This window comes from Protomyctophum parallelum (assembly GCF_964188405.1).
Source record: "Protomyctophum parallelum genome assembly, chromosome: 12".
NCBI lineage: Eukaryota > Metazoa > Chordata > Actinopteri > Myctophiformes > Myctophidae > Protomyctophum > Protomyctophum parallelum.
The window spans coordinates 27,493,102-27,508,723 of NC_139712.1; the positions used below are offsets into that span (position 1 = coordinate 27,493,102).

General features: G+C 40.9%; 1 protein-coding gene across 1 annotated transcript in view; it reads right to left on the reverse strand.

Moving 5' to 3' along the window:
* Positions 1-14,983, reverse strand: part of ptprn2 (protein tyrosine phosphatase receptor type N2) — a gene marked incomplete at its 5' end in the record, with an annotated part of 201,475 nt that extends 186,492 nt beyond the window's left edge. The window contains one exon of the mRNA XM_083777727.1: positions 14,896-14,983. Within this exon, the coding sequence (XP_083633853.1) occupies positions 14,896-14,983 (88 nt within the window). The remainder of the gene's footprint in view (positions 1-14,895) is intronic.
* Positions 14,984-15,622: the final 639 nt, after the last annotated feature.

Here is a 15,622-nt window from a genome sequence, read left to right on the forward strand (position 1 = left end):
CAACATAATGTTTGTTTAAGCAACGGGTGCTTGTTTTAGTCCTCAAAACAAACATTACATTTCTCTTAATTGTCTATGGCGTTTTCTTAAACAAGCATCGTTGAAAGACAAACATTAAAGCTGTAGCCTACATATAGGAGGGGCTAGCACCCCGCAAAAATAAAAAAATGCACTGTACCAGCTATTCAAAATAAGCAATAATGTCCACAAAAAGTAGTACAAATTAAAGCCATGTGAAATATTTGTACACATATTTCTAGAGTCCAAAATCCTTTCTAAAGATATAATTTATTGGCACATATATTTGGGAATATCCTAAATGTGTCTTTCACATATTCACGTCAATGCATGGAATACTTTTACTAAACCCACATCTTAACCAATCAAGCCTGATTTATACTTAATTAGGATGGTGTCGCATGGCAAAAATATCCAATCTACAAGCACGCAGTGTGTCACATCATGTTGGGAGTATCTGTTATTTTCTTGAAACCTTTGATAAAAAAAATCCTCTTTCTTAAATTTGGTAGCCCAGGTTCAAAGTGGTTTAAAAATGGCATTACATTTTCACGTTTAACTGCAAACTGAATGCATACTAGTAAATGTTAACTCTAACTAACTGCTAACCGAGATCGCCTTTTCACACCTTTTTTAATATCAATTGTCCTGTACACGCTCATAACACTCCGGTTCCGGTGCAGTGGGGAAAAAAACGGAAGTGGAAATTCCGCTGGCTTATGCTGTCTATGGCGACACGGTTTTTAGAATCGTAATATCTCGGATTATTCTTTTTTGGTCAAAACAAGCTTGATTTGCGGCTCATTTCTCTAAACGATTTGGTCCTAGCTTACAAAAAGTATGTTTTGGGTGGATTAAATGACATCGCGGGACATGTTACATAGCAGATTTTTACTTCTTGACATAGTTTCCGGCCAAATCGGCTTTCAATCTAAGAGTCTTGCCCATAGGACATGGATGGCACTCTGAGACACCACTAGATGGGGCTGTTGGCAGTCAATGAGATAAGACCTGATACAGAGCTGCCATGTCTCACCCTTTGAGTGTGACAGTCACGCAATTTAACCCTTTACCACGCACCACGCCACACATGCCATTTCACACGCATTATAATGATAAATAACAATTTTCTCTGCGGCTCCGCCGCGTAATAACGCATGAACGGTAAAATAGCCGATCTGCATGCAGCGCTGATATATGCAGGAGGGTAAACAGTGGACCAAAAATCAGCAGGGTCCCTGACTGTGTGACGCATGGAAATGAGCCATGCAGAGTTTAACATCGCTTCGAAATATTTTTCATGGAAGACAATATAGCCCCCAAAGTTACAACAAGTGAGTAAGTGACCTGTGACTATCTCTCTTCTTAACTGGTGTGTGGCGTCTCTTGCGTGATATGAGGAAGTGGAACGGTGCCATAGCCCATGCACATTATAGGGACAAAGTCGTGTGTGTGTGTGTGTGTGAAGTGAAGTGAAGGGGGAGGGGCCGCATCGCGACTTGTTTCTGTTCATAGAGAGAGAGAGCCCACAGATGTGTTTGAACGAATACTGGACTACTCGCCCCGGTGCTTGCCCGTTTTTCCTCCCGGAATTTACCCCAGTGAGGGGGATAACTTTGTAATATGCTATTGGCTGTTTGTATTCTTTTTGGAAAAATATAAAAAGATACTCCTGTGGAAAGGCTATATTATTTGACTTATATTGAACCTATAAACAATTTAGTATTATTTAGTATATGTAAGGTTTTGCCCCCTCAAATGGTACCTCGTCAGATAATCCCCACATATCCTACAACAACTTCTGTGAACAGACTTCACTGTAGTAGCTTTTCATAAATTATATTTGTACTTAGGCTGTTCTGCTGTCATGAAAGTTTATAGTTAGAGAAATTCAAAGTCCAGCCGTCTGCTGTCCAGCCTCTCCCACCCCTCACTGGGGAAAATTCTGGGAGGAAAACAGAAACGGGGCGAGTAGTCTTGTTACCGTTTGAACTAAGAAAATGTAAAAATAAGGAATTTTCCCACATTCCAGTTTTCTGACATATTCCCCAATTTCCACTGAGATTATGGGGTGAATGAATGTGGCCAGACCCATCTTCTCTTTCTGTCATAGTGACATTGTCCTGCATCAGATCATGTCCAAATCAGGTTCTCCAATCTCCAGTAGCCTCTTCAGTTTTTTGAAGATTTTTTGAGTGGTGCAACCACTCCCTTACGGAGGCTGGGTCTGAGCACTATGTGTGTGGCTTGCTGGCTGGCTGGGTCTGAGCACTATGTGTGTGGCTTGCTGGCTGGCTGGGTCTGAGCACTATGTGTGTGGCGTGCTGGCTGGCTGGGTCTGAGCACTATGTGTGTGGCTGGCTGGCTGGCTGGGTCTGAGTACTATGTGTGTGGCTTGCTGGCTGGCTGGCTGGCTGGGTCTGAGGAGCATAGATAGATATCTTTTTCATTTCTACTTAAAGCATGAGCAAGCTGTCAGTGCAGGGAGAGCAGCTGGCATGGAGGTGAAGACATCAGTGTTAAGGTTAAATATCAACGTTAAAACGGGCCAAATCGACATTAAAAAAAGCCAACTAGAGTCTCACTCTTGACATTTTCTGAAATATGGCAGCCCTGCATGATAGTTTCACACCAGCTGCAGCAGTTGCATCACTGTACCTAAACTATGCTGTGACCTCTTCTATGCTGGTTGGATCTTAGTCGAAACATCAAGGTCGATACAATATTGTTTGCCTTTGCCAATTGTGCCATTTCTCCTTCAACCTATCTCCCACTGATTGTCACATAGTTTCCTCGTTGCATTTGAGGAAGGACCAGAGAGCTAATGAATAAATGGAGCGGACATAATACTTCATCTAATCAGGGGCTGGAATTATGGAGATGAAAATTCTCTGCACAGGGTTTTTGCTGTATTCCGAATCACCATTAGTGTGCCACTGTCCTCATTATAAATGCTGGCTTTGTTAAGCAGGGGTGACCTTTAGACTAACCTCCCTATTAACACAATGGAATTTACACCTACAGTATAAGAAGACAGTCTCCCACAAGTGTGAGAGGGAGCAGGACTGACTCCCATTTTTCACTCTGTGCTACTGTCACCATCTGTGTATGCACAAACGCTGATTGTTTATTATAAGCTACAGTGTGTGCATTATGTGCTGAGAGAGCTAACACGTTATCACAATGAAACCATCTGATTAGAATTTAATTTATGTTCAGAAAAAGGAAACACACACACACACACCTAATATAACTGATCATTGACCTAAACCTTTGGATTTGAACAATATTATTGTCATAACGTTTTGTTCATATTGCACAGGCCCTAGAGCATACGCACGGGTTGAGGAGATGGATCCCTTCGGTACACTCCGTGCAACACATTTACGAATCCCCTTCATCTCGATGACATTTTGTCTGGCGGTGCAGGCGGGCGATGCCCAGACGCTTTGCCCTCCCGTCTCAAAAACACTCAAAGCCAGTGTTGCCATGTCTGCTTATTATAAGCGCTGTTTTTCTGTGTAGTTGTTGTGTAATAGTTTCTTGGGCTTCTTTAGTTTGGGCTTGTGTAGTTGCTGTAGTTGTTGATGGGATCGCGTCCAACTTTTTTACCAGCTGCTGTGTAAGCACAGCTGGTCTATTTTCTCTCGTCTTGGCTGTGGCTCAAGAGGTAGAGCAGGTTGTCCAATGACCCGTGGGTTGGCGGTTCGAATCCTGGCTCTTCCTGTCTACATGTGGAAGTGTCCTTGGGCAAGACACTGAAGCTTACATTGCCTCCAGTGGTTGCCACCATTGGTGTGTGAATGTGGGAAGTGAGGAGGCTGGCGTTGACTGATCGCCGCTTCACCTCCCAATGTATGAATGAATGGACCATTGTAAAGCGCTTTGAGTAGGCACATAGTAGCGCTATAAAAATGCAATCCAATATACTTGCTGTAGTAGCAAGTATGTTTCTCATTGGCTGCCGTACTGATGACATATCGTCCTGATTGGCTGCCTCGTCTCTAGGCAACCAGACACATTTTGCCTCTAGCCGACCTCTCAGCCATGGGACAGCAAGCAACAACATAGTCTGAACGGCATGAATAGTCAAACCATCCGACACTAGTTTTATTAAACTTAATAAAGTCAAAGACAGCGAGCGCTGAGGGTGATACGAACAAACGGGTAACGAGGCGGCCAACGGGTCCATTATTACGTCACCTTGCGCTAATGAAACACCAAGGGATTAGAATGTTAACATGATTCTACTACAAGATGTAACCCAGGGGAAGTAATGTGAAGCAGACGTGTGTGTGGCACGCATGCATGTGGAAATTAAACAAATGGACAAATGCACAGAGGGAAGCATTTTTACTAATCTTTCAAGACGCACAGAATATGAGCCTCTGGGCTGTATTTTGTGTGTCTTAAAGGAGAATTCCATACTAAAAGGCTTTCTTACCTTTCTTTGTAGTTGTTACGTCCCCACCAAAGAGGTCCAGGTGTTATTTTGTGCAAAAGCTCCTTATTGGCTATTTCCCCTACCATAAGCCCTAAATGAATTGCATTGAATTGAATGGGGCTATGGGGTGTTGTGCTAATTCGCTTATTTCCATCGCTCAAAATGATAATTTCTTTGTATATATCCTCTCTTCATAATGTAAATAATATCCCAAGCGGCACACTTTACTACTTCTTTCGATGGAAATAAGCGAACTAGCATAACACCCCATAGCCCCATTCAATGCAATGCAATTCATTGAGGGCTTATGGTAGGGAAAATAGCCAATAAGGAGTTTTTGCACAAAAAAACACCTGGACCTCTTTGGTGGGGACGTAACAACTACAAAGAAAGGTAAGAAAGCATTCTAGCATGGAATTCTCCTTTAAGTACCAGGTCTTATTACTTAACTTAACCCATTCTGAACGGGCACCCATTTTGGTGTCAGCATCATGTTATGCTTTATCTATTGAAAAATAGCAGATCTACAAGCTCATATCGCGCCACCGAGTGGCGCGATACGAGCTTGTAGGTCTGCTATTTTTGAAAAAAAAAAAAAAAAAAAAAAAAATAGAATCTGATCTCAGGTCAGAATGGGTTCATCAGACCAGTGTGTGTCCAGCGGAAACCTCGTTATGAATCTGATCTCAGGTCAGAATGGGTTAAGACCTGGAGGCGTGATCAATGCCATTAGGCTATTCTGAGTGGCCAAAGAGCATTGGCCACGCCAATGCTCTTTGGCTAAGTTAAGTAATAAGACCTGGTACTTAAGACACACAAAATACAGCCCTCTGAGTCTACTTTCAATGGGGAAACAAAGTGTGTCACGGCGATGTTCCGTTCTTTAGTTATTGACAGTTGAATATAGCAATTTTCAAATAGCCGATGCATATACTGTAGGTTTAAAATGTGACCCAGTCGTTTGTTTTGGACTTCTTTTCAAAGACCTGGTTGCTTGTTGTCCTAGCAGAATCTGCAACAGCGCTCAACGCCAACACTGTAACACACTCTCTCCGAGCATCTGTTGAGCTGCAAAGCTACACTGCACTACGTCTGTTGTCATGCACGAGCCACGATGGCACCATCCCAAGAAGACCAGAGGTGTAAAGTAACTAAGTACATTTACTAATTACTGCACATAAGTACATTAGAGGTATTTTTTACTTTAATGGAGTATTTCAAATTTGCTGTACTTTTACTTCTACTCCACTACATCTCAGATCCAAATATTGTATTTATTTAGATTTTTTTAATAGAACATATCAGTTACATCCATATTGAATCCAGCAGCTGTCAAGATACTTATAGCAAAACAGGCTTTGCAAATAGCACTGGGTGAATCATCCTTATTTTACTATGCAGCAGTGAGGCCTCATTTGCAGACACATGTGCATAATAAATGGATACGGCCCATTAAAAAATGTATAATATAATAATATATTATATAATATATATGTAAAATATATACAGTCATCTTTGCTATTTAGTGGTTGAATAGGGCACATTACATACATGTAGGCATAATAGCCAAGCTATACCTCAGTGTTTTGTTATCGTGAGAATTCTGCTGTTTTAGCAGTTCTGAGTTATTGTTTTTCATGAAATTGAGCAATATGGTAGCCTATAGGGCTGTGAGGATCCCTCAGGAACTGCAGCTCACACTCATTACCTTTAGATGAAAATAATTATTATGATTTATTTGCTCAATCAATTTTTCAGCCTTTTCTTGGCCACGTCACAGAAATTGCATTTCCATACATGTACATGCCAATGGAGTCCGACTGCACGACTACAGCATTGACAAACAACCCCTTCAGCCAATCAGCGTAATCAAAAACACTGATGTCATCTTAAACGATTGTTTTAGTTGGTTTTCAGACTGGGTATGGTCGTTTTATGAGTTTACAGAAATACTTTCTGTGGAGTGATAAAATGCATTACTTAGGCATACAGTGTTCCTGTCAAATACAGCCATTTGTTGTCACTATGGCACTGATTGAAACAGGAAATTATTAACAATGATTGTTTTATGTTAATTAAACCCAGAGTTTCAGTTTCCTTTCTTTATATAAAGAAATGCCTCAAACTGCATGGGTTCAGTAAACTCAAACGACTTAAATCCTACATACTCTTTTGACCGGGGTCTCCTAGGAGTCAGCCTGTACTTGGCCCCCTCCATTGAGATGCGCTGTGCGCTTGTTATTTTCGGCAAATGTACTTGGAACGACGTACATGCCCAGAACAACAGGGATGCTAGGGGTTCATGTGGTTATAAACCTCGCTCCCAGGACAGACCACATTGACATAACCAGTCCCCAAAGGATTAATGGAGGGTGTCCTAGCAACAGAAAACATGCACACTGGATGACATATAGCATAATAAACAAAGGGCCGGGAGCACGACGGCAGGTTGTTGTTGTTGTTTAGCCTCCACTAGTCCATCCCGCTATACAATCCACCTTAAGAGTTGGATATCCATCACATTTCAATCCACTGATTCCACTCAGATGATTTATAAGCACTATATTATATTTGATATCTCAGTCCTCAGTCCCGGGTTTCTATGGGGGTGACAGATGCCAGTGGCAAGTGGATAGAGCTCAGCAGCCTATGAATCAAATCCAGCCTGTCTGGGCGTATTAGGAGATATGGGGGGCTGATAGCCCTGGCGCAATGAAGAGACTGCATGGGCCTGAAGGAGAACATCTGTGTCTACATGCTGTAAGAGATAAGCACCCCTCGTCAAGTACGTATCTCCGTTCACTTGGGGACGAGGCTAATTAATTATCCGGCACAATGTGCGTTTATGGCAACTGGAAGAGAAATGCAGTCGCACTTTTCATTTTTAGCTCAAATGCATTCTCCGTCATTCAGGTGAGCTGAGATGGAAAGCTTTGAAGTCTATGACACACTCATGCACACGCGCGCACACACACACAGGTACAGCGATCAAACAGAATCAATATTCTGTGATCTCAAGCTATGAAGATTCTCCATTTCATGCTCAGCCTCTCTTTGTGAAACCTTATTTTTAGTCTCTCAACCCACCCGCCCCACCAACCCACCCTTGTTTTCTCCGCCTCAGAATCCCGGCAAGATATTGAATGTTTTGTTAGAGAGCTGTTGAGCCAGAGATACTCTAAGCTCTGAGTACAGCCTGGCATCACTGTTGATTCTCTTAGCATTGACTAAGGCACAGTACATTGGGATTTAGGGGATAAGAATTACATGGACTGTCTGGGATGTGCAATATAATAGGGGACCTGCGATCCACTCGTTGAATATTACAATTCGCATACATGTTTGAACTTTGACGATGTACGGTATAAAGTATGGCCATTTGTATAGTCAACTATGATTGGCCAAATGTTGTCTATAGTCGACTGGTAGTTGACTATTATTAGGCAACTACAGGAAAAAACATCATTTTTGCATGATTTGTTTGAGAGATTGCCAGTCGAATCAATCTGATTGCATAACAAAAAAAATTATGCAATAGATAATCATTTCATTTGGGCTGTGGGGGGTGAATCATGATACATATTCTATTTATTTGTTAATATTAGACCAATCTCTACGTCGAATCATGCACAAAAATAAATAAACTAAACGAATAGATTGGTAGTCGACTAATCGAGGTCAGGCCTAGCTGTAACAGATGATCATGTTGTTGTGTATGTTTCATTTTACATACTGTGCATGTGCTTTAAATCTGTGATACTGTGCCACAAATTGCATCTCTTGAAGACATTCACATTTTCTAAAGTCTGATCTTATAGCATGGCTTTGAGAAAAGCATTATGCACCAGTGTCCCCATCTTTAAACCAATCAGTAACTGGTGTAGGGCTGAGCATGGATCATATTGAAAAATACCATTATTTTATTTCACTGCAGATCTACACATACAATCATATTGAATTATTTTAATGGACAAAAATCCTGGCTCCAGCACTGAATCGCTACCATTAAAAAAGAATATGTTCTGGCGATTCAGGTCTGGTGACTCTGCCTACGGCGGTGTCGGTCTCGATTGAAAATCTGATCGCAGCAGCTGATTGGCCATCAGCCCCGTCACTCGACAGCATCAAACAACAAACATGGCTGCCCCCAGTGCGGTAACTCGCAAGCGTATCAATCTGGCTATATTAAATCACCCTATGATAAATAGTTTCTTTACAAAAACGTTGGGAACTTGTATATGTGCTATTTTCAAAGGAGTTTCACACATTTGGAAACTAGTGAAATGGGACATTCTCCAAAATGAGTTACTTTTACTTTCAGTAAAGGTACCAGACTTTTACTAAAGTAAAAAAATCACACTCGTGTGAAGTGAGGGGCGCTCCTATCATCATACATCACATTCCGGCCAATCACAATTGGCATCCTCACTTTTCCGTCTTCACTATTCTGTCCTCACTTTTTATCCTCAATACATACATTGCTCAGCCAACCAAATCATCATTATGGGGTGCTCAGCCAATCAAATCATCGCTAATCATCGCTATGGGGTACAAAAATGTGAGTAGTTCTTCCACAACGGCTGATTGACGAGGCACAGACGGAGGGTGATAAACCATGAATACAAGGCCAGAGATACTGGACACATTTTGTACTAAATATGTAATGTTTCTGTTGTGTTTGATGACGTCTATGGAAATCCCCAACATTGCTGCAAAATAACACTTTTTGTTGTAGTTATGTTCGTAGATGGCACAAAAAATAATTCATTATGACCAAATATGGCCATGCCATTCTGCCATTCCGGCTTGTGGTGGACATTTGTCGTCAAAATTATATCTTTGCCAGGGACATACAATATTACCTAGCCCTAAGAGTGAATATTACAAATGGACCATTACAGGTCTATAACTCTGAGTTACAGACTCAAGATTTGAGAACCACTGTACTGGTGGACTCCTGATGTGCTAGTGTTGTATAGTAAATCAGTGTCATACATATTCTGAAGAAAATCTGGACACCGACATTCATTCATATTGATGATCTCTGGGCCAGACGTCACTGTCGGTAGGCAATAATTCATGTTGTGTGTGACATCAGACCAGAGCTTGATCAGCGAGAGAGAAAGAGAGAGAGAGAGAGAGAGCGAGAGAGAGAGAAAGAAAGATAGATGGGAGGGCGCTCGACCAGCGAGAGTGACAAGGACAGAAAGAGACCCATGCGATAACCTGGCCAATGCCGGGCACCAAAAAACAGATACACTCGAGAGGTTTTACACATTATGTGGGTACAAACGTATTACACTCAACAGCGTACAGTGCCAAGACCCGTGCGCCATACACTGATGTGGTAATCGGCTGTACAGAGGATATATCATATACGCGAGTCCACACATTATTGACTCTGCCTTTAACAGTAGACAGCTCCACAACAAATTCCACAAAGACCTGAACGCCAAGACGAGATAGAATATTCACACTTACATTCTATTCTATATCAATACAATATTGGTTGCCTTGAAGACAGCTCCACAAATTTTCCAAGTATTTTATTTACCTCCAAAAGATTGACAGAGCACAAGCCAACGGCATATAAATAAGGCTGGCCATTATGGCCAAAAGCAACATTCCGAAAATAGGAATCTTAACATTACACTTAAAGAAATAACATATCAGGAACTCACGGGCTGCCCCGTGACAGTTTTCAAAGAAATTGCAGTTTTAAGGTCAATACCTTTTTGAGACAGTGTGCAGACTCTATAATATCAGCCACCAGCTGATGATCACAGCAGATAAGCTTCAATTCAATCTATTGACATAATTATTCTACAAGCATCTGGTATTTGCATAAAAAGTGAACCACAAATAATGCCTCTAGGGGAAATTCCATGATTGATGTTTTGTCAATAGATAGTAATAGTGTCATAGATAGTATCACATTGTGCAGCTCTGTACAAACAAGTGTTTATATACAGGGTGACTGAGATGACCACCGGATATGGTTTACCTCCTCGGGTAGAAGCACAGCTCCCTGATTAATTCAAGTGCGTGCTTTTGATGGCATTTTTGTAGCCTGCCAAGCATGCATAAAATGAGTGTCAAAGTGAGTGGCAAAGTGAGCGTAACGTCGTTTTATGCAGTCAGATAGGACTTTTCCGTTTGGACGTATGGGCTCTCAAGGCCAGAAAGTAGTTTTTTGCCACTCAGTAGACGTTCCCGCATAACTTCCGGGTATGACGAATGGTGATGTCATGACATGCTCATGCACTCTATAGCAGGTATTGGTGGATTTACACTAGTATGAGGGTGAGGGCAGCAACTCACAGGTGGATTGCAAATACATACATACAGTAATAACAGTATGCAACCGCTCCATAACCAAAAAGGTTACAATGACTACCATTTTATATTGTATTATTATTATTATATTGTGTATTCTATGTATTAGTTGTGTTTGTCTACTGGTTGCCAGTGTGCCAAAGGCACATTTCCATTTTATCTAAAATTCAATGGACAATCTTTATCTTTTATAGTAATTTGTTGGCATACATTTGTGCCAATACGATTTGAATGGTGAATGTTATTTTGTTATTATTTCATGTCTATGTCTATGAATTGATTGCATAGGGCCTAAATGGAAACAAGACCGCAATGACTTTTCTTTGTGCAACCCGTTTTGAACTGTACTCTGTGTTTGACTGTACTCTGTGTTTGACTGTACTCTGATGCTGTTTGAGTGGTGCAACCACTCCAAGGAACAGCAATGTCTGTGTGTTAATGAGCACCAGTATAATTATGAGTACCAGTAGGGGTGCTGTTGTGCCAGAAACAGAGAGAGAGATAGTGCTGCACTGTTGCCTGCTAAGGCGAGAGAGAGAGAGAGAGAGAGAGAGAGGGGAGTTGCACCACTCAGTTCACACGGGTGTGGTTTTTACATTTATGTTCAATAAACTATTCAATCAATCAATCAAAGACTGGAGGAAGGTGATCACATACAGTACATGCATGCGTTCTGTATTCTGTGGGATCTACTGTATATCTCCCCACTGAGGCAAATCAGCCAAAACTGATTACAATTATTATCACGTATCCCTCATGCGGTCAGGTTTTCAAGAGTCTGTGGGCCCTGTCCTTACCAACGGCTCCCTATATCTGGATTATTATGGCTTCTCATACATGGATAAACAACATTCCCACCCCTAGATCATAACACAACAGCCTTCCACGAACAAGATTTCCATTTCTGGCATGCCATAATGCACAATGGGACTCATTAAAAACAATCAATGTCTACCTCCCAGCCACACAATGACAACGTACACAGAGAAATAAAACTGAGAAATCAATGGGAGCAATTCACACAGGGAATAAGCAGTGACTCATTCACAAGTATATTATGCATAAATTAGCTACTTTGCAGACACGGAAATCACTTCACACAGGTGTGAATCAGTTTTACACACAGACACAGAAAGCTGGCTATAGGAGGGGGCCGAGGGGCTAGCGCCCCTCAAAAAGCTATATACAATGCTTCTCTTCTAATAAGAGGCAAAATACTACTTGATACAATGATAACTACAATGACCAATGTTATAGAGTAGAGAGGAGTGATGTCATACTCTTCGTTCGTGAGCAATTCCCACAACCCTCTACCCATATTGCAGACACAGAACTGGCAAAACTGCGAACAATGTCGTACGACCCGTACGAAAACAATAATATTAGAAGAACCATTAATAACTAGAAATGCACTCTGTCGAGCAGCCAACTTGCGCTTTGCACACAAGTTGGTTGTGCGTGAGCAGAGCGTGCAACTTATGCGCAGTGCTTGACCGTTGTGTTTGTGCCCAGACTCTCCATCATCAACTACTGCACTAATAGCAGACCAGACCCCAATCAAGTTATTGAAACATCTGACATATATTTATATACTATATATTTTTATATACTATATGTTTTTATTGTTCATACCAGCAGCAGTTGGACACAAAATACAGTATATAGCCAGAATATATCGGTATCGGAAATTAGGAGTTGGACAATATCGGAATATCGGCAAAAAAAGGGTCATACCTAATTATAATGTAATCTGACCATTGATCTTGGATCGATTTGGACTATAGCTGTCAGTATGACAGATGCTTTCTCCCCGTCATATTGATTGATTGATTGAATACTTTACTAGTCAGACATGTACACAGCATGAGGTGCAGTCAGACATTTAGGCTAACATAAATATACCCTTTCACTCCTCTTTCCACTATTCTCAATAGTGTACAGTGATGGGCAAGCTACTTGGAAAATGTAGTAAGCTACACTACCAGTTACTCTCTATTAAATATAGCTCAACTACAACGAAGCTATCCCCAGATAATTGTAGCAAGCTACACTATAAGCTACATGGCAAAAGTAGCTAGCTACATGGACACTACTTTTTTTTTAAATATTTTTTATCAACTTAATGATCAAGTTTCCACCGAACAAATAGCCTAATAGGCAGGCAAAAATGCTGAGTTTGATTGTTTATTAAAAAACAAACAGGAAACAAGCCCTCTGTCTGGCTTTTGGTGTCAACTTTTTCCACATTTAGCCTACTTGTATTAATGTACCTTGCGGTGTCAGGAGCCGGCTGATTCTTGTGTTCAGTGTTGGGAAAGTTCTTTTTTTTATTAACTATAGTTCAGTTCACAGTTAATTTTTTTTAAAGGAACTAATTCAGTTCATAATTCAACATTTTGAACTAAAGTTCATGGTTCCAAAAAATGAACGATTTTAGTTATTTTTTGTTATTTTCTTTTAAATTATTATTATTGCCACAGCCTAGCCATTTGCACACCAGCTGAGAGACATAATTTAGACTAGAGAATGCTAGTCTCTCAAGACAGACTGTTGCCTCGATAGGCACTGTTTTACCGAATATTTGAGGATGGGATACTCAGATTGAGAGAATGCTGACAGGCACTTAAATGAGATGTTAATGTCCTGTAGTAGACTTAGAAATAAAACTAGTGTTGACTAATCAATACAAGTGGCTCTTATTTTGATGGGGCAGTTTCTGCACAAGAAGTCTGTTTGACTTGTAAACAAGCTACGATGAATGAGCTGTCAAAGTACTATAGTCGCTAAACCACGTTAGCGATCAAATTTACAATATGAAAACTTTCACTTAGACAATAATGTAGCCTATAGGTTACACACGCTGGAATTAAACATGGAACCTGCAGGCAGCATTAGGTGAGTAATTCATTGTGTTGTGCTAGAGATAAAAGGACAGCTGCTGCGTGGGATCCTCTTGCTGCTTAACAACATAACTGTGTCAGACTCTTCTTATCTAAACCAACCAATCATGGATTTTTTTCCAGGGATTTTTTTCCCCACAAAACTTTATTTAACAGTCAATTTGTAACGTATAGCTTTTGTTGAAAGCTACGTCACTACTTGGGTCTAAAAATAGCTACACTACAAAAAACGCTACTTGGTTCAAAAGGAGTGAAGCTACCGTCAAGCTACTGATAAATGTAGTTAAGCTATGTAGCTTCGCTACTTGTAGCTAGCTACTGCCCAACACTGATAGTGTACATGCATCAAAGTCTATACAGCACCATCACAGAAGCCTCAACTTAAACCGACAACGATGATTTAATCAGTTCTGACATTTCAGAATCGATCAAACAATCTCTGGCAGACTGTAAAGGCTAGCCATCACTATAGTGTTGAAGACAGGGTAAGTAGAACAAAACCGATAATGCTGGACACTCAAGCCAAGTCTGAAAACGAAATAAGGCCATACAGTATGCTATATGCAACCCCCCCCCCCCACCCACACACACACACACACACACAAATAAAATCTATGAATCAATAAATAAAAACAAAAATCGAAATGATGTCAATCTGAATAAGTCACACTTTGGCTCCGGGGGGAAAAACTCCAGGAGGGGTAATTTACAAACAGGAGCGACCTGTATTGTTTTATGTAATAAACTAGTAGGCTATAGGCCTAAAAATGAATGAATACACGGACCAGGATAGTGAAAAGCTAATTCAAAGCATTTTGCTAATGTCTTGTGCCTTCTGTGTGTAACATCATCAAAACTCCTGAACCTGCGAACCATACCATTATGTAAAGTAAACAGCATAAAACTTATGTAAACTGTAGCCTATGGAATGGATGACGAATTGTTTCAGCAAACGACATAAAAACTCACCAGTAAACATTTAAAACTTTGGTAAACAGAACATGTTTCAATGAAAACATCATTGCCTATATAGTTGGTACGTATAACCTGTCGCCAATTTATTTAAAACGGCTTTAGCACCACGGACAGCGACAGTTGTAATTTTAAACAAACTCATAGAAAATAGCCAGGTAATTTTTTTACGCCAACAAAAACTAAGCAATGCAAAGCAACACACATTGATTATTAAATGCTTACCAAATTTTCGGTCAGCGAGGGCAGATGAATAACAGAGGCTCAGAGCCAATGCAGCGAACAGGATGCTGGGACGATGCTGTGAATCCATGTTGCTCAACATTTACTGTAGACTAATCCATCGCATTACCACGCTACACCTGCAACATGTCCAATATTAACTCTCTTGCTAGACACTGGTCGGAAAACCCGACTCTACCGAAAGAAAAACATGGTGGTGGTACTGTGGTAGCCTATAATTAAACGCCTGGATAACGCAGAGCAATTTCGCCGTACGTGTTCCTCTCAGCACAGAGACGGTCCTTCAGCACCACAAACGGCAGGCGGGCGCCCCTCCTAAGTTTCTGACGTCAAGGCAAGCACACATGGCGAAGAGCCCGATCGAGGTCTCCGGGCGTGCCGTTTGTTGCATGTGCTTCACAACGAATGACTGCAGACTAGTGCAGTGCATAATGATGTAGGCTACACGGGTTCATGAATCATGCGTAGACTTTCTGTGACAATTAGCTGACTGGCTGGTGTTTTAGACTTTAGAATTTATTTTTGCAACATTTCCCTGTTGGAATTTAAAGTTAAAAAAAAAAAAGTATAATTGCAAATAATGATATGCAGCAGCAGTGTTACGTAACACGAATCCACAGATCATGATGTGCCCTGTTGGCCAGGTGTAGCTAATCAGTGCTGATTACACCCCCTCCCTTATATAACTTATATGGCCCCTCCGTTAAAA